This window comes from Pteropus vampyrus, unplaced genomic scaffold (genome assembly GCF_000151845.1).
Source record: "Pteropus vampyrus isolate Shadow unplaced genomic scaffold, Pvam_2.0 Scaffold1, whole genome shotgun sequence".
NCBI lineage: Eukaryota > Metazoa > Chordata > Mammalia > Chiroptera > Pteropodidae > Pteropus > Pteropus vampyrus.
This window is the reverse complement of record NW_011888782.1, coordinates 37836425-37857112: the sequence shown is the minus strand read 5'-3', so window position 1 is coordinate 37857112 and position 20688 is coordinate 37836425. Positions and strand designations below refer to the sequence as shown.

At 33.3% G+C, this 20688-nt stretch overlaps 1 protein-coding gene across 8 annotated transcripts in view; it reads right to left on the bottom strand.

Annotated features, from left to right (window-relative positions):
• Positions 1-1759: 1759 nt before the first annotated feature.
• CBLB (Cbl proto-oncogene B) overlaps positions 1760-20688 on the bottom strand; it is a 203145-nt gene continuing 184216 nt past the window's right edge. For all 8 annotated transcript variants that reach the window (XM_023527293.1, XM_011386115.2, XM_023527297.1 and 5 more), the window contains 2 exons: positions 19393-19512; positions 1760-5474 (listed from right to left, as the gene is read on the bottom strand). In XM_023527293.1, the coding sequence (XP_023383061.1) occupies positions 5215-5474; positions 19393-19512 (380 nt within the window). In that variant the 3' untranslated portion in view covers positions 1760-5214. The remainder of the gene's footprint in view (positions 5475-19392; positions 19513-20688) is intronic.

Genomic DNA, 20688 nt, shown 5'->3' with positions numbered 1-20688 from the left:
GCTGAAACCAGAACTCAGGACGGTTTCCACTCCTCGTTACTTAATTTTTATTTATTTGAAACATTTTCTTTGTACTATGTGCTGAGTTTAATATTAGGAGCTTGGGACAAACATAGATATGCTTCCTCTACTAAAGAAGTTCAGTCTGGTTGGGGCCATTTATGAAGTGAAGTAATTGTAAAACCACATGTTAAATATTATGATATCGGTACTGTGTGAAACATAAAAGATACCATGCTCGACTAAATCTGTGGTATAAGATAATAAAAAACTTCATAGAGGGAATGCATGAGCTGGCTGTAAAGAAGAATTGGCCAGGCTTGAAAAGGGAAATGTAGTATTCGGAAGGACTAGCATGTACAAATACATAGTACACATTTGCATAATTGCAAGCTCAGCAGAAATGAAGAGAGGCTGGACTGAGAAGTAAGTATAAACAGGAATGCAGACAAGGAATCCCTTCCATGAAAAGCCATAAAGGGTTTTAAATGGAGGAGTATCACTGGATTGAATTTCAGAAACTTCATTCTGTCTTGCACTAGAGCCATGAAGGTCAGTTAGAGGCTAAATTCTAGGGAGTCATAATTCAGATCCAAAAGAGGGTAGTGACAGTAGAGATAAAAAATAAGCACAAATAGATAATAATACTGCCCAAAATCAAACAAAAGAAAGACATGAAGAGGCATGAAAATTAAATTTCCCTTAGCCTGTTGCCTAATTGTCATTAGACATGGCAGTTCTTGCTAGGCACACCTTGATTCCTCTGAGTATTTTCAGTTATTGTCATCTCTCACTTCCAGCAAGTGATTCTTAATCTTATGATCCCTAGGCATGCACTGTCCTACTCCTTTTGGCACCAACATACCCTCCCTGGTCTCTTCTGTTCCTGAGGCCCCGCTACTTCTTGCTTTTGCCTAAATAACAGCGCTTTATCATGTGTGCTATTCCTAGTTTAAAAACTTTACCTTTGAAGTTCTTTAAAAAAAAAACCTTGTTCCTCATTTAGGCTGAAAATGCTGTTTGACCTTATCACTTCTCAAACTTTCCAGATGAATATATCACACCCTGTTTTCCTCCCATAGTCCTAGAAGACGCATAATGGTTGTTGAAAAGATTACATGCTTTAATACTAAGTTCTCTGATTATAGTCAGGGCCCAGTAAAAGTTCTTAAACATATAAGCACATAATTCCATTACAATGTGATAAATAATGTACAGCACTGTATTGGAATTCCTAATGTGTATCTCTCATTGCATGTGCTTTGAGGGTATAATTATTACTATGCATGGGATTTTGCATGCACCGATTACTTTCACAACATTCTGCTATGGTTCTTGATATAAAAGTAGTTATTCACATTGTTTTTATCTTCATTGTTCTCTCCCCACTATATACTGGCCAGTAGCAAATGATTAGGAAACTCAAAAATTTAGAGAACAGATGTTACTGTTGATTAGGAATTACCAATTATATTGTATGTCATCTTTCAGTCTTTCCCAGATATGGTATTTCTTATTTAGAATCTTGATATAACTTTGACTTTCAGTTCTAAGACACAGGAGTAGCTTACCTATGCAAAAATCTTAAAATGGTATGGTTTTGGTATTTAATAACTAAATCTTTTGAGATGGGTACTTTGTATTACTCTGTCTAGTTAGCCGTTAAATGTCTTTTGCTTAACACAAAGAAGCAAAATTGCAATGGAAATACTCTGAAAGAAATGTTTGTGTTCATTTAAAATAAAATACCAACTCTGCATTTAGTTAACATTCATTTTATAAAATACCTTAAAAGAACAGATAAAGTACTTGAGTTTACATAATAACCATAATTGAAAAAGGATGAATAAAATATAAATTAATTGACCACATAACTATTTTGCCACATTAGACAAGTTTTAAAAAGGCATTTAAAAAATAAAAATAGTAATGGGGAAGAAAACCCTTCACTCTACTGCTGTCTTTTTCTGGAAACTTTTGCTAGAAGCGCTAAAATCCAGGTTAACAGGCAGTACCTGTATTGTGGAAAACATACTGTAATTTGCTTCCAAATCTGTCAGCTTAAGAGAAATAATTAAAATTGTAACCAGGTTAGATAATTCAGTGCAAATTTAAGCTTCAAGTCGAAAATGTGAGAGGAAAAATAATGTCTGAACTGTAAGAAATGCTTCTGGAACTGAAAAAGAAAAAATTCACATTATGAGAAATCTTTGCAAGTATTCTTGTCTGAAATGTTAACAAATGGGCCCTCTGAAGTTGTAATTAGGGCTCTATTATTAAGGCTATTTGCAATGTGGACAATGGGAAATGGATAGGGAAAGGCTAAAGGTCATCTTTGTGGAAGGAAGTTCAAATTAACCATAAGCACTAGTCCAATTCAATTCCAGAAGATTTGGCTAGGATATCATAGACATCAAGGGGGGGAAATGTTTATGGAGATTAATTTACTTGACTATCATTGAAGATAAGTACTTCCACCCCCAGGACTTGTCGGGGATGGGAGAGAGCAGATTAATGTTGACCGTGATTTTTTTTTTTTTTTAATTATTAGGGGTTATATAGCGTACTGGCTTAAAAAATCATCATATTGCCAAGTCTTGAGAGATGGGAGGAATGTCTAACTTTTTGGATCACAGTGAAACCAAGTCTGGATCATTTCCACCATTAATGGACAGTCACTTTTATAATTAAAAATATTTTAGTTATTTTCTCAAAAAATTTTTCTTTAATAAGCCATAGGTAATAAGTAGCAATGGGTTTTTCTTAAGTGTTTGATAGAAATTCCCTTTCCATTCCATTCTGTACAAGTTTTTGATTCATTCTTTTTAACGATAAAAATAATGGCTGCAATTGAGTAAAAGATACAAAGAGATTTTTGTGGAGGCTAGTAAGTTTTCTTTGCAAAATAGATTTAAAAAAAATTTTTCAGGTCTAAATTTACTATGTTGTCATCAGTCTCTAAATCTCACTGGAAATTTTCACACATTTTTTGAAAACTGTGAATGTACTGTGTTTTCTAACACTTGTATTTTACATCATTCTCTAATCTATTAAGACTGTCATAACACTGTTATCACCATGGAGTGGCAACTTGTTTTTTAGACTGTACCTGTGATCAGCAAGTCATAAAAAAGCCAAAATATACAGTGCTTTTCCAACATGACATCAGAAACTGGTAACACAAGTGAAATACCATGATGACATAACATGTTCATAGAGCAATGGAGAGTTAGCTGACATGATTTTTAAAAGTGTGAAAAACTGTACTCATATAAGGCAAATTAAAATTTCCCTTCCAGGGACATTGACCAGCTCAATCACCTGAAGAAACTATCCAAGACCTGTGACTCAAGTACCTCATATCACTATAGCGAAACTGTCACGTAAGGGCACATGTCACTTTGCAAAGGAACGCATTCGTTCCCTTCTCAGGTCAACTTAGCAACTACACAAGTCTTGAATAGCATTACTTTCCAAGGGATCAGCTAGATGTTTGGTCATGTCTTGTCCAGTTCTGAAGAAAGGCTCACGATCAGATGTTTCTTTTTACATCACACTGTATGTGAAGTTAAGAAAGGAGTGGCAGAAACATGTACAACCCTGCAATTAGTTCACATTTAGAACAGCTTCTGTGGGTTCAAACATTTTACACAGACTTGGTTTTGTCTCATTTCTCTACTAACTTCTCATTAGGAAAGAAAAGAAAAAAAAATTGCCTGAAAATTCTGAAGCTTTGGTGAAAACCTTCCAGGCTTTGTCCATCAGAGACTTTTACCATCAAAAGCACAGATAAAGAATAACAAAACATTATAGTGAAATCAGCTCGTGACAGTTTGTGCTTTAGAAACAGCGCTGAGCACATCACAGATGCTCAATAAATATTTGTAGATTTATTAAAAGTATTAACACAGTTTCTGAAGAACCAACCTCCATTTTGCAAAAGTGGCAAAACTATATAAATTTATTTCACCTAACTAGATGGAACTATGTGAAGTAATCAGAGAATCTAAAAATTAAATATGAACTGTAATTTGATTGCAGAGAGGAAATTAATAATTTTGCAAAAACAAACATTGCCACAGTAGCATTAGCACTTAACAGTGCATCAAAGATTTAATGTTTCCACTGCAATATGAACTGGTTCCTAAACCTGTTAGATACCAGAGAATAATCACTCAAATAGGAAATGAACTCTATTCTACTTTGGGAGAGGTATGACCATAATTTTATCTGGAAATGATTAATATATTTCAGGGAGATAGGCCTCTTATTCAGCATGCCTCAAAGTAATGCAGGCATACATATCAAGGGACCTTATAATATAACTTCAAAACGGCATTGTCACGTGCAAGTATATTTCTCCCACATCTGCAGTAGTTGTTTTCTAATATTTTAGGCTTTTACAGAGTCGTGACACCCCTGGGATGACAAAGATGAGAATATGCAAGACTAAAGATCCCCAAACTTACACTAAAAAGGGAAGCTTCTCTATACTATATGAAAACCCCTTATAAAAGGCAGCTCACTGACAAAAAAAAAAAAAATGCTTTATACATTCAGATTCTCCGCATCTCTCAACAGTGATGGTTTCCAAAAAAAGACTCAGTAGTGAAGGCCACACTTTTTTTTTTTTTTTTTTTTTTGCATTAGTTTGATATACTGAAAATCAGAACCTTTAAAGCATCTTGTAAATGGGAGAAATGGAATTGGACCTGGGCAGTGGTGGGGGTGGTGTGATGGGAGAGATCAAAATGAATACGTGATTTAACTGCTGATGTGGACGACAGCAAGGGAGTTGGTGGGAAATGTTACAGCAGACCTCACTGCTCTACAAAAGGTCCATCAAGAACACAGTACAGGTATCAAAAACAGAACAAAAAACCCAAAACAAAACTAAAACTGCAACTTCGCCAACTTGTAAACAAGGAAAAGCATTTCACAGATTCAAAGTTCAAGGGAAGTAAACGTCTTTAAATTATTTTTGTCAGTTCAACCCTGATTTAAAAGTATGGCTAGCAAAAATAAGGAAGCTGCAGCCGTTGACATCCTGAGCAAGCAGCTGTCTTCTGAGAAGCAGCATTTCCAAGCCTCTCTTCTCAAGATGCCAAGTGAGAAGGACACCTTCTCTCTTGAATTCCACCGCATTCCTCTCCTTTCCATACTCCTGGAATATTCGTCGACTGCTTTACATTTGGGTGTTTACACTCCTGGCTGCTATAGATTCAGACGAGGGGAGACTGGAGGGGGTAAGGCAAATTCTCGGAGGATACTACGGGCCACTTCAACATTATTCTGGGCTATTTCTAAGGCTCTCTTCACCTCTTCAAAGGCATAACCCTCTCCCATTAGTTTTGCAATTTTTGCATCGACATTTTCCAATGCTGCCTCCGGCCCATGGGGTTTTCTGTGGTGAATTTCTGGTGCAGTCCTACGGGGTCGTGGTTTAGGAGGTCTGGCTGGTGCTTGTGAACCATCTGTGAAGATTTTAAAGAGAAATATCATTTAAAAAATAAGATAAAAACAAACAAATAGCATTAGTATGATCTCATTATTTTATATGAAAACCTATTTTTCATTATCTCTACAAATAAACATTTTTTCCCATTTTTATGTACTTCTGTATGGTACGTTATATTGTCCCCATTTTGAAGATCAGAAAACTGATACAAAGTATTGGAAATTTGAGAAATTAACAAATTTATTCCACACATTACTCTTCAAGCCATATGAAAAAAATTAGAGCTACAGAATTAAAAAATAAAAATTGAGGAAGAAAGGTTTTCACTTTGGCAATACAGCTCATGCTTATCTACTATGGTGGAGGAACTTTCTTGGGAAGTTACTATGAGAGGAAACTATTTACAAGCTCGTAGATATTCCTGGCAGAATACCCTCGACCAGGTCCTCCATCCCAGTCACATCACAGCCCAACTGCTTTGAGGAACAAGCTTCGCAGTATCTCAGCCTGCCTGGTTTTTCAAGTTAATAATGTGTAAAGGGATGTCTTACTGATCCCAGGAGGGAAAAGAAAAAGAAATTAATAGATGCTTCAAGTCTACTGTTAGTCAACAGGTTGAACAGAAGTGCTTTGCTCAAATACTTTATCCAGATTCCATACAGGAAGTTATACTTGAGAAAAAGTAAAGCCAGAAGAAACATTAGCAGGGACCAAATGGGTTCCGTATCAGCCCCCTGATGATAATAGTTTCTCAAAGTTAAAACAAATGACATTGGTGTCCATGAGTAGAAAGTAATTTTGTTATGAGAAAATTATAGGCTACCACCCCATACAGATCATCAGGGTATGGGCTAGTAACTGGAGAGGGCACTTTTATCATGGATGTCCATGTATCTATATTTGGTACTGTAATTCAGAAGCCTCGATCTTTAAAAAAAAAAAAAAAAAGGTTAAAATAAAAATTTGTCAAATTTATCCCATGAAATATATATGGATTTAAGGCTGTAGTGTAGACATCAACATTTCTTTCTCATTAGACCACACACAAATGCCAAATGATAAAGCCAAGGACACAGGTAAATGCAGAAGGTGAGGCTAGAACCCAAATGCCTCTTGACTCCTGTCCCCATCCTGTCCCCGCTGGTCTCTGCTGCCTTGCCAAATTTCCCAATGGTTTCAAGAGATATTGTAAATAGATATTTTCAATAATCAAATCTAAATTATAAAAAAAATCTGATTATCTGATACATTTCATATTTTTCTAAATGATACTTTTCTACAAGAAGGTAATTTGTAAAACAAAACAAAACAAAAAAAAACATCTTTTTCACAATTTTAGCAATATCAATATACGTAAAATTGTCCAGGATGAAAATATTTGGTTCCATACCCAATTGGATAGTAGTCTTATTTTTAATTTTTTCTTTCTTATAGGATAATGTCCAGTTTGAAAAAATATTATAGTGGTAGATAAAGCTTATTAAATTATGCTCATATACAAGAACCCATTAATTTCTGATTCTTGCTAAGTCTATATCTCTTGTATTTGTAACTAAACATTTCAAATTATTATGGTCTGCTAAATTGCATTTTCCCTGTTATTTTTCTATTAAGTATTTCCATTATGTCATGCAAAGATGGACCATAAATTATACTTTGCTTCTAATCATTTCCAAAAAACTATTAGAAGTTCTAGCAAGCTTTCCCTTAATTACCATAGAATTTTAATACACTGAAATCTCGTCTCTTCTGATTTAAGTGAGAAAAGTACCTAGACTTAAGTCTAAATTCCTTGTATTTTGCTGGTAATTTTCTAAGTTTTTCTAATATTGTCATTTTGTTTTCTGTCCAAAATACTGAGAAGGGCACATGAATATCAAGCATCTGTGAAAATAACAGCAACATATATGTTTACTACTGAAGTGGAAGGTTACTACAGCAGCCAGAGAAACATCAAATAGTATAATTGGCGATGAAGACTTAAGATTTAGAACTTTTAGATTTAATAAACATGTATCTTTGATCTTGGTAGATGATCTTAAAAAAGATGGCACCTATTAAAAACTCCAAGAAACCTATCCACTCTCTGAGGCTGCTATAATTCATACCCGCAAAATACAATGGAGATTAGATGACTAATTCTATTTGTGAGAAAGCTATTCTTTGCCTGGAAAGAAATTAGTAAACATAATTTAGGAAACCTGTGAGCAAGGAAAAACATACACACATACACACACAGTACGATTAAATCAAAACTCGAGTGGTAAAGGTGTCACTCTCATTTTAGAACACATATTTTTTTGTACACAAAAAAATATTTGAAATACCAAGTAAAGAAAATGATTCAAACCTCTGGAAAGAATCATGAAAGATTTTGAAGACATTTTCATAAAAACAAAACAAAACGAAAACCTTCTTGGTGCCTAGATTTATTTTTTCAATAGATTTCCCCTTTAAATTCAAAACTCAAAGATCCCAGCTCATTTAACCCTAATCCTCATTGGCCTAACTCAAAATCTGTTTTTCCTAAACAGTGCTAACATCTCTTGAGAATCTTAGGAGTGCTCAGAAGTTGAACTGTATCATATATTAGAGCCTACAAATGAAAGCAAAATGGAATCGATGTTGCAACTTTTCGCCACCTATTGTATATAAATTTTTAATTATCACTGAATATTCAACTTGGATATCTTAACATTTTGTTCAACTATTTTGGTCAGATGCATTTCAGTTTGGCTACTAAGATTTTGACTGACCTTGAGCTAGGCAACATCTAGAGTTTTCACTCTCCAAATCTACTTTTGTATCTTTATTTTTAGAGGTGGTATTCCCATCTCAGGTAATATGCAAATTTATGTATTGTTCAGTATATGTGCTGAGAAGACCATTAAAAAGACAGTAAATTCACATATTAACTGCTATACTCAAAACAACAATTATTTTGAGAGAATGTCAGAGAAGCGTGGAAGAGGGAAAAAAATGGAATTTACTGTGCGTGCCAATTCTGTAGAAAGCATTTAAGCAAGATATCACAAGCAAGATGTTAAAATGTGAATAGTGAAGCTGTTAAAAAAAAAAAAAGCAAACACTTTCATGCTGATCATTAGAGCGAATCGCTTAAAATCAATCCCTCTTTCTACACATCTTTTCTCAAAGCTTGTAAGACAGCCTTCACTGTCCCCAGTTGTTCTTTTTCAGTGTCTAAAAGTAGGAGACACCAGATCTTTACTCACTTTAGGACGTGTGGGTAATAGAGCAATACAACAGAACATGAAACTATCTCATAGTTCCCCCAAAGTTATTATATTGTAGTTTTGGAGTACACTGGCACGACTAGAATTTTATCTACTCTATGAGCATTTCTGTACCTGAATAAATGTCATCCTTAAAAACACTGGAAGGGCACATGTTTGTTCTAGTATTTTTAAACTCCTATGGCAGTGATATCAAAATAAGTGCAAGTGTACATGGATATAAATAGCATTTTCCTGGAGCACCAATTTTACTCGAGGATGTGAAGAATGTTAATATTTTTAAATATTAAAATGAATACAGATAAGCTAAGGAATAAAATGAAAAACGTGCATAAATTTTTGAGATTAAACAGACATTGAAGCAATTTCCTATGTGTGATTATCCACTTTTAGTTAAAGCTTAAGTCGCTGTGCTCAGGGTTGATGCTGGTGTGGAGAAAGACTTGAGAAGCACTGGTTTAAGGGTAAATCTTGATTCAATTTTCATTTTCTGAGCCAATTAAAGAGCAGAGACATAAAGAAAAAGTCCTGAATGGCACAGGAATAAGCCTGATAAAAAGACAGTTGGAATAATACCTGGAATACATTCTAAATGAGGGCATTATCATTCCTAACAGGGTAAAAATTGGTCCTTAAGGGGCCGAGAACATCTTAAATGTTAAAAGCGTTTGTGGTTTTCCTAAGAGTCACAATACATAGAGATATGTAGAGTATCTGTGGTATTAAACTTTCACTGTTACAGAGGTGGGATTGAATAGGGGAAAACAAGGCCTAAAAAGGCCCTCAGGTGCACCACGAAGGAAAAAAAAGGGTGAGACACACTGCTGTATGTCTACCTCTGTAGGAGTGGGTGACACATCTACTTCAGTGTCTACCAGACATCTACTTCAGTGTCTACCAGCTATTTTACTACAAGAGGTCCTTATTACTTCATTATCTAAACTTTGGTGGATTTTTTAGTGGTTACTAGAGGGTAGGGGGAAGCGGGGAGGTAGATGGAGTAAAAGGGGTCAAATATGTGGTGACAGAAAGAAATCTAACTATGGGAGGTGAACACACAGTGTAAATATATATATGCTTTACTGTTAAAATGTACAGCTGAAACATTGGATTTTGTTAACCAATGTCACCATAAAAAATTATTAAAAAAATAAACTTTGGCAGGTTTTTTTTAGTCCATATTTTGAAAGACGTCTAATAAGCAAATGTTAGCATTTTGATGAATACATCTTCCTACTTTTTATTTGTTATACTGACTTAACAATAACTACAAAACCAAGTTTCTATATTTCTAGACAAAAGCAAAGACACTTAATGTGTTAGTTTTCTTGTAAATAGGCTTTTAAAATATTAGTGTTTGACAATACATAAAAATAATGATCGATCATACCATAATTTAAAATGACATTTACTTAAAAAATTTAATGATGTGGTAAGGTACTTATGATACTATGTTAAATGGAATTGCGATAGAATTGACATGCTGAAGAAAACACATTAGAAAGAAGTACTCTAAAATGGCAATAATGTTCTGTATTGACGATAAGGTTATAGGTGAATTCTTTTTTTTTTTTCCCATTCTATTTTATTCTCCAGTATGTATGTATGTATGTACTTCTTTTATAATTAGAAAAAAAAAAATAGCCTCAGATTCCCTCTGCTAGTTTTACAGGTTTGAGCTGCTCAAGGATCTAAGACAGAGAGACAGATTGATTTTGATGATACAAAAATTATAAAAAGCACATAGTGGCTTCTTAAGGTCAGGTGAAAAATGATCAGAATCCAGGTTTTGAAATCTCTAGCACAATTTCACAATTCTAATAACCTCTACCATCCCTTTGTCATTACTATTCATTTGCTAATATCTCTATTTGATTTTATCATTGGGTATATCCAAATTCAGTTTAGCAATCATTGTTATATGCATATGCAATGGAAGTCATTTTATTTTTCAGATATAGTTGACATACTATATTAGTTTCAGGTGTACGACATAGTGATTAGGCACTTATATAACTTATGAAGTGATAACCCTGATAAGTCTAGTACCTATCTGGCAACTTATATATTTATTACGATATTATTGATTATACACCCAATGCTGTACTTCACATCCCCATGATTGTCTTTATAATTGGCAATTTGTATTTTCTGAATCCCTTCACTTTTTTTCACCCAGCCCCCAACTCCCTCCCATCTGAAAACTATCAATTTGTCCTTTTATCTATGAGTTTGTTTGTTCATTTGATTTTTAGATTCCACACATAAGTGAAATCATATATTTGTCTTTCACTGTCTGACTTATTTCACTTAGCACAATATTCTAGGTCCATCCATTGTCACAAATGGCGGTATTTCATTCTTTTTATTTCAGTAATATTCCATTGTATGTACTGCCTCTTATCCATTTGTCTATCAGTGTAAACATGTTGCTTATGTATCTTGGCTGTTGTAAATAATGCTGCAGTCGACATGAGGGTTCATATTATCTTTTCAAATTAGTGTTTTTGATTTCTTCAGATAAATACCAAGAAGTGGGATTACTGGGTCATATGGTAATTCTATTTTTAAATTTTTGAGAAACCTCCATATACTGTTTTCCATAGTGGCTGCACCAATTTACAATAACACAAACAGTGCACGAGGGTTCCCTTTTCTCCATATCCTCACCAATGCTTGTTTGTTGCTTTATTATAGCCATTCTGACAGGTGTGAGGTGATAGCTCACTATGGTTTTAATTGGCACTTCTCAAAGATTAGTGACATTGAGCATCTTTTCATATGTCTGTTGGCCATCTGTATGTCCTCTTGGGAGAAATGTCTATTCAGATCCTCTGCTAATTTGTTCTTTTTGTGTTAACTTGTATGAATTCTGTATATACTTAGAATATTAGCCCCTTATTAGATGTATCATTGGCAAATATCTTCTCTCACTCAGTAGGTTGTCTTTACATTTTGTTGATGGTTTCCTTCACTGTGCAGAAACTTTTTAGTTTGATGTACTCCCATTGATTTTTTTTTCCTTCGCCTGAGGAGACATATCCATAAAAACTATTACTAAGAGCTATGTCAGAGTTTCCTGCCTATGTTTTCTTCTGAGAGTTTTAAGGTTTCAGGTCTTATATTTAAGTCTTTAATCTGTTTTGAGTGTATTTTTGTACATGGTATAAAAAACCGATCCAGTTTCATTCTTCTGCATGTATCTGTCCAGTTTTCCCAATATCATTTATTGAAGAGACTGTCTTTACCCTGTCGTATATTCTAGCCTTTTTTCGTCCTAGATTAATTGACCATATAGGTGTGGGTTTATTTCTGGAATATTTATTATTCTGTTCCATTGATCTATGAGTCTGTTTTTATGCCAGTACCACAGTGTTTTGATTATATAGTTTTGTTGAATAGTTTGACATTGGGTAGCATAATACCTCTAACTGTTCTTTCTCAAGATTGTTTAGGGTATGTAGGGACTTGTGGTTCCATGTAAATTTTAGGACTATTTGTTCTAGTTGTGAAAAATGCCACTGGTATTTTGATAGTGATTACATTGAATCAGTAGATTGCTTTGGGTGGTGTGAACATTTTAATGATGTTAATTCTTTCTATCCATGAGCACAATACATGCTTTCATTTATTTGTAACTTCAATTTCTTTCTTCAGTGTCTTATAGTTTTCTGAGTGCAGGTTTTTTACCTCCTGAGTTAAATTTATTACTAGGTATTTTATCTTTTTGATGCAATTATAAATGGGATTGTTTTCTTAACTTTTCTTTCTGATAGTGCATTATTGGTGTATAAAAAAGCAATGGATATCTAAATATTGACCTTGAATGCTATATGAATTACTATATTCATTTATTCTCATATCCTTTTTTGATGGAGTCTAGGGTTCTCTATATAGAGTATCATTTCATCTGCAAATAATGAGTTTTACCACTACTCTATTTGGAAATCTTTTATTTTTCTTGTCTGATTGTTATGGCTAGGACTTCCAATACTACGTTAGAATAAAGTGGAGGGAGTATCTTAGTCATGTGCCTGATCTTAGAAAAAAAGTTTTCAGCTTTTCATGGGTATAATATTAGCTCTGGGTTTGTATATACAGACTTTATTATGTTAAGGTATGTTCCCTTTATCTCCATTTTCCTGAGAGCTTTTATCATGAAAGAATGTTGGATTGTGTCAAATGCTTTTTCAGTATCTACTGATAGCATATGGTTTTTATGCTTCATTTTGTTTATGTGGTGTATCACATTAATTAATTGGCAAATATTATACCAGTCTTGCATATCTGATATAAATCTCACTCCATCATGGTGCATAAACTTTTTAATGTTGGCTGAATATTAGTTTGCTAATATTTTGTTGAGGATTTCTGCATCAATGTTCATCAGAGACACTGGCCTGTAATTTTTTTTTTTTTAAGTGTCTTTGGTTTTGGTATCAGCGTAATGCTGGCCTCATAAAATGAGTTTGGGAGCCTTCCCTCTTCTTCAGATTTTTTTGACTAGTTTGAGAAGGACAGATATTCTTTGTTGAATGGTAAAATTCACCTGTGAAGCCATTTGATCCAGGGCTTTTGTTTGTTGAGTTTTTTGATTACTGATTCGATTCCATTAGTAGTTACTGGTCTGTTCAGATTTTCTGTGTTTTCCTGATTTAGCCTTAGAAGATTGTATGTTTCTGTGAATTTATCCATTTATTCCAGATTGTCCAATTTGTTGGCATATAATGTTTTGTAGTATTTTCTTAGAATCCTTTATATATCTGTGGTGTCAGCTGTCACTTCTCCTTTCATTTATGATTTATTTATTGGGCCCTCTTGATGAGTCTAGATAACTAAGGTTTATCAGTTAATCTTTTCAAAGAACCAGCTCTTGTGTTAACTGGGCTTTCTGACTTTTTTTTTTTTTGTGACTTTTTCATTTATTTCCACTCTGATCTCTATTATTTCTTCCCTGCAACTCACTTTGGGCTTTATTTTTCTAGTTCCTTTAGGTGTAAAGTTAGATTGTTTGAGATTTGTCTTTTTTTTTTTTTGAGATAGGCCTATATTGCTATAAATTTCTCTCTTAATAGAACTGCTTTGGGTGTGTTCTAGAGATTTGGGGTCATTGTGTTTTCATTTTCATTTGTCTCCAGGTATCTTTGGATTTCTTCCTTGATCTCGTTGTTAACCCATTCATTGTTTAGTAGCATGTTATTTATCCTCTATGTATCTGCGTGTTTTTCAGTTTTATGCTTGTAATTTTATACCATTTTGATTAGAGAAGATGCCTGATAGAATTTTAGTCTTCTTAAATTTACTGGGACTTGTTTTGTGGCCTAACATGTGGTCTATCCTGGAAAAGGTTCTATGTGTACTTAAAAAGAATGTATATTCTGCTGCTTTGGGGTGAAATGTCCGAAAAATATCAAGTAAGTCTTCTGTTCTAATATGTCATTCAAGGCCACTGTTTCTTTGTTGATTTTCTGTCTGGGTAATCTATCCATTGATGTCAATGGGGTGTTAAAGTCTCCTACTATTATTTTATTACTGTCGATCCCTCTCTTATGCCTGTCAATATTTGCTTTATATACTTAGGTACTCCTGAGTTGGGTTATATCCTCTTGTTGGATTGATCCCTTTATCATTATGAAATGCCCTACTTTGTCTCTTGTTATAGCCATTGTTTTAAAGTCTGTTTTCTCTAAGTATTGCTACCCCAGTTTTTTGTTCATTTCCACTTGCATGAAATCTCTTTTTCCCATCCCTTTACTTTGTGTGTGTCTTTTGATCTGAAGTGGGTCCCTTGTAGGCAGCACACGTACAGGTCTTGTTATTTTACTGATTCAGTCTTTTGATTTGAATAATAATTGATAGTTATGTAGTTATTGTTTCTGATTATTTGTGTAGTCTTCTCTGTTTCTTATTCCCTTTCTCTCTAATATATTGATGAGTGTCTAAGTGCCATGTTTGTAATCCTTTCTCTTTATTTCCTGTGTATCTCTTACAGATTTTTGGTTTGTGGTTACCATGTGCATATTTACCAAGCTATAGTTATAGCAATTTGTTTTAAATTGATGGTTGCTTAAGCTTCAACACATTCTAAAAATACTATCATTTTACACCTTCCATGTTTGTTTTGTCAGTTTTTACTTCGTGTGTTTGTGTATAATATCCTTAATTTACTGTTGTAATTCTACACGATCTTCCTGCTTTTTGTCACTTAACCTTTGTACTACCTTTATAGATGGTTAATCCACTGCTTTTACTAGGTGAGAATTTGTCAGTTATAATTTTTTCTATCTTATAGTATCTCATTCATATTTCTGACCTTTTTTACTTAAAGAACACCCTTTAACACTTCTTGTAATATTGTTTTAGTTTTAATGAACCTTTAGCTTTTTCTTGCCTGGGAAACTTTTTCTTCTTTGATTCTAAATGACAGCCTTGCTTGGTAGAGTAGTTTTTGTTGTAGTCCTTTCATAATTTGAATATTTTGTGTAATTTAATTCTTGCCTAAAAACTTTCTGTTGAAAGAACAGCTGATAGTTTTATGGGAGTTCCTTGTACATAACTAATTGCTCTTCTTTCTCTCCTTTTAAGAGTCTTTGTCTTTAACCTTTTTTCTCCTGTTTAGGTAAAAAAATGCAGCTCGCCGCCAGCTTTTATTTAACATCACATGTAGGGACGCTACATTTCCTAGGATTTGATATTTTTAGTGATCGAACTACTAAAAACAAAAATGCTGTCATTTGTTTCCAAAGACTACCAATATACTGGAGCCGTGTGAAAATAATAAAAGCAAGATATTTCATGGCAAACTTTGGGTATAAGGTTAAGACTGTAATCTGCGAGTTATCTCAGGGTAAACACTGTAGCCACAAGCGCTGCTTGCGAGTATTCTCAAGGCAAATGGAAAAAAGGTTAATCTTTGGCATTTTAATTATGAAACAGCTTGTTATGGGCCTCTTTGCCTTTATCTTGTTTGAGATTCTTTGTTGGTTTTTCTCTTCAAATAGATTTTCAATCCCTTGTTTTCTTCTCCTGGTACCCACAGGATGTGAATGCTGGTATAACTGCTGTCCCAGAGGTCCCTTAAACTATTCTCATTTTTTTTTTCCTTTTTGCTGTTCTGATTGGCTGTTTTCTGCTACCTTGTCTTCCAGATGGCTGAGTCATTCCTCTGCTTCAATTGACCTGCCGTTAATTCCCTTCAGTGTACTCATTTCAGTTTTTGTATTCTTCATTTCTGACATGTTCTTTTATATGGTTTCTGTCTCTTTGTTGATGTTCTGAGTTCATCTGAATGTGCAATTTTTAAAAAATAATTTTGGCTTAGGTATTGGTGAGGTAATGACATAGTTTGCTAATGAAAATAAAAATATGCATAGCTTAGTGATGAACTAATTTAAATCCTACCACATTGATATTTACTAGCTGTGAAGACCTTGGGTAATTACTACACGTTGTAGTGTCTTACTTTCTTTCATAAATTGAAATAGTAATTCTTTCAAATTAGTTGTGAGGAATAAAATTATGTCTATAGCTATAATACATACTAAATTTACATTTATTTATATTTTATATCTTATATAATTGTATTTATATAAACTTCCCAATATGTTTATATAATGAAATGTATGATATATATGCTACATAAATTGTATATATATTAAATTATCTATATATAACCTATATGTTTAAAATACTTAACATTTGGCCCATAGTATGAGCTTAACAAATTTTAAAAATAATTACTTAATATAATCTGAGACATAATCTCTAAATTTATTTAGTAATTCAGTGACAACTTGGAATGGACATAGAGACTCTTATATACATAATTTTTACTAAATTACAAATAAAATCTTCACATACTCTGGAAGATAATTATGATAGTTAAGACTAAGGTTATAACATATAATTTTTTTAATGGTTATTAAAAAGCATTAGTATTAGATTTATAAGAAAAAAGATCAGGTTCTGTGGTAAGGAAAAACATTTCAGGTAGTCGAACTGTGAAAACTATAACATTGAAAAAGTTCCTTTGTTGAAACACAAAAACATCTTATCACTAATGACTACACAGTTCCAACCCTTGTATGAAGTAAAGCCATGATTTTCAATTGAGGTCTTTAGATAACTAGAATAGTTGGTCTTAATATAAAATTCAATTACTTTTTCTCCATGCTAGTAAAGGAGAAGTAGTACCGGAATTAATTACTTTTATCATGAGATTTCTTTTATTTTGTTCGTATATTTGGCAGTAAGATCTTTTTATCAGTTACAAACACATTTAATACTAGTTATATGCTGAAATTGTATTATTTTCAAGTGTTACTTTGAACTGCCTTCTAAACACTAAGAGTATGAATAATCTCTGGAGTTGATACTGCACTTCATCAGCATGAGCACACACAAGTAACCATAATGACTGTTATTCTACTGTAAGTTGGATTCCCTGGGTTTTTAAAGAATGGTATCAAACTGTAGTGTATTATATTTGCAACAAGAGAAGCAAACTGTAAAATATGTAAAAACTCAAACATAGCTAGTAATAAACACAAACACCATGTGAATTATATACTCATGTGAAGAAATAAGATTAGCAAAAAATGTCTGCCCCATATACAGGTATATGTGAACTTAACACAGGTTGATTAAATCCACTTATTTCTCATTATCATTATGACATATTCATATCATATATCAATTGTTACATCTAAAAATTAAACTTTTAGAAAGCTCTTTGTAGACACACACACACACACACACACACACACACATCCTTTTTAGAGAATAAGGAAAATATTTTTAAATCCTTTAGAAATAGTCTTTTCATAGAAAACTTATACGTAAACAAGTCACTATCAGTCATTTAGATCATAAGGAAAAACGGAATTTATAAGGTGCAGCAATTATATCAGAATCCTCAATGGTCATCTGAAAAAGGCCTTAATAAAAACAGATTACTGCAAAATTAGGACTATTAGAATCCTCAAGAGACATAGTATCCAGTCTCAAGGTTTTGATGGAAAGACTTAATCCAGAAGGCAAGCCCAGTCCTTCTGCTGGTGTGAAATAAATGAGTGGATAGCTTGGTAGCAGCAGCCCTGGGCGCTGCATGTGGGCAAATATTTTGTTGGAAAAAGTTATCTTATTTTCTGTGACTTGACTACGTTTGTAAAGAGTTCTGGAAGTATATTGAAACATATGATGATATAGCTAGCTGAATCTCTCGGAGTAATAATCAGAACTATTTTATCATTCAGGTAAGAGCCAGTTCTGGCTTCTGGTAAATATCCTATTTGAGGATATTTCAACAAGGTTTGCCCCTACAATTTCTAGTGTAACGCTAATCAGAATTTCTACCACTTCAAATCATGTATGTGAACGATGCTCTTCTGGGTCCTACAACACCTACTTATCATGGAGTAAACTGTAAAGCCGCTGTGGAAATCGAGTATTTTGGTCACAGTCCTTCCCATAGCTTAACATTAAATGTTTCATTTAATCCAGAGTTGGTGATAGCAAATATTTTAAATCAGTCATGGCACTCTCCTCAAAGTTGTAACATTATTTCCTTAGTGGATTTGCTTCCTTCATTTACATAAAAGCTGTCAGATATTGTTTCTCCTTTTGACCTTTATATTTTTTCATTTTTGACATAAACGTCAGTGTTTCAATGGCTACCCGTGGATATTTGAAATCTTAGAATGACTAGAAGTGAATTGGCAAGAGCACGAATCAAAATTTGAAAAGTCTGCTAAAATTTTCTATGCTTTCCTGAGAAAGTGTTAGAAAACTATTAGAGGAATTTCAGCATCTCCAATGCATGTCATCAAGTATATAAGAACTACTGTCTTGATAATTCTCAAAACAGCTTAAAGTCTTGAAATAGGAAAAAATCTACATAGGAAAAACAACTTATGTATATAATTATGAGAAAATATTGTTCCTATTGCTCAAAAAATGTGTTCAGCCTAACAGACATCAGTGACTTTTCTATACATCCACTCATCCAAGAAACATGTGCTGACACAGTAGTGAACCAAAGAATACTCTTCAAAGCATTAAAACTCTAGCAGAGGAGACAGACAACAATCAAGCAAATAAATGAAATTTCAGGCAGTGATACGTGCTGTAAAGAAAATTAAAGCACAAGAAGGGGAGCTATTTTAGATATGGTGGTTGGAGAAGGCCTGCTGAAGAAACAAAGCAGCATTTCATTATTTATGGTTATAAGTACAACTTGTCTATCTATCTTTCTACTTAATGAGTGGCAGTGGAGTATGGCATCCCTAAATAAGCTATGAAAATTAAGAGTTTGGTGCTAATATTAATTAATTCTAAAGAGATTTCTTTCTTTAATGGAAAAATAAAAGAATACGGCATTACAACGTACATAGGGATTTCGCCCTTTTCACATCTGGTCAGGCAAAACAATTCAGAGGATGAATAAATTTTGAATTAGAGAACATACTTTACTGACTGATCAAAGAAAATATTAAGGCTTGATTTTTTTTCTTTTTCATGAGGTAATTTTGTAGGCATTTCTCTCATAATATAAGCTTTATAAGCAACTTGCAAAGGTGATAATAATACTTCCTTAGTCTGGCACTGCTCATTAAATTATATAATGAATAAAAAGGTACTCCAAAAAGCACTAGACAAATGTATTGCTATTAGCCAACTCACCTGAAGATGAAGGCAGCTGATCATAGTCTTGTGATGTTCTGTTGGATTTGACGTTTTCACCTGGTAATCTCCTTGCAGGAGGCAAAGGAACTTGGCCACTTGCTGGATCAAAAAAAGGATCTTAAAAATAAAGGTAATTTTCAAATTAGAAAGATTGTCTCTGCCAGTTGAATGAAGAAAAAAATTCTAGAAGTTCTCTATAAAGATCAGTTTTTAAAAATTTCATGACTGATTTCATGACCATTTTTAGTCCGCCTGTATATTTTCTATTTATCACTTACTCGAATATGCTCTTCTCATTTATTCCTAGATAATACTAATTTTATATTTTCCAGTTCTTATTTAATTTTAAAATTGATGAAATTGCTTCTAATTTTTATTTTCTGTCCTTTACAATAAATATAAACTGTTGAAAAGTTTTTTTTTTTTAATTTTGCCTGTATTTCAAATGAATCTTAGTAGGCAAACATAATCTGTAAAATGGACCTTACATTTGAGATTTATGAGCATAAAACGAATTCATGTATGTGAAATCTATACATAGAAGGTGCTTTTTAAAATAGCACATCGGGCATTCTGTTAAAAATCATTGTTGTTAATTGGCTCATTGAATAGTAAATTCAGTTTTTCAAAACTTCTATTAAAGTTTGAACATACAGTAAAATGTGATTTTTTTTTTTTTTTTACCATCTTGGCAGAGAGGGGACATTTGAAATAGTGAAAAATAAATATAAATCGCAGACAAAAGTTCTTCTACTTGTAATATTAATTAACTAGGACTAAAGGCGGAAAAAGATTCCGTAAGTGCTACTATATTAAATTGATAGGACTATAAACTAAAATGGTTTAAAATTATTACTACATGGGTTTAAAGCCATAGAACTGATTCCTTTTTTGAGTAGATGAATATTGCCTCTACAATCTTTGGTTCCCTGAAAATTTATTTAGCCACTGCTTTCATCTCAGGCTCCTCTCTCATATTCCTTTTATGTCTGCCAGGATTTCCAAAGGTGCTGTAAGTTTTTTTGAGGGCAGTAACCTTATCTTACCCATCCTGTTTGAATTTTTTCTCCTAACACAAACACAGTACCAAGAACATGCCTGGAAAACAGCCTGCATTTCATAAATATTTACTTTTAACTGCAAAAACTAAACCCAGACACAGATTTTTCATAAATTCAAAATCAAACCTATGAACTTCACTGATAAATCCATGAAATTTGAATTGCTAACATAGGCTAAAACTATAAATATTAAAGAAGTTAAAAGTTTTAATGACAAACTTAAAACGACTTA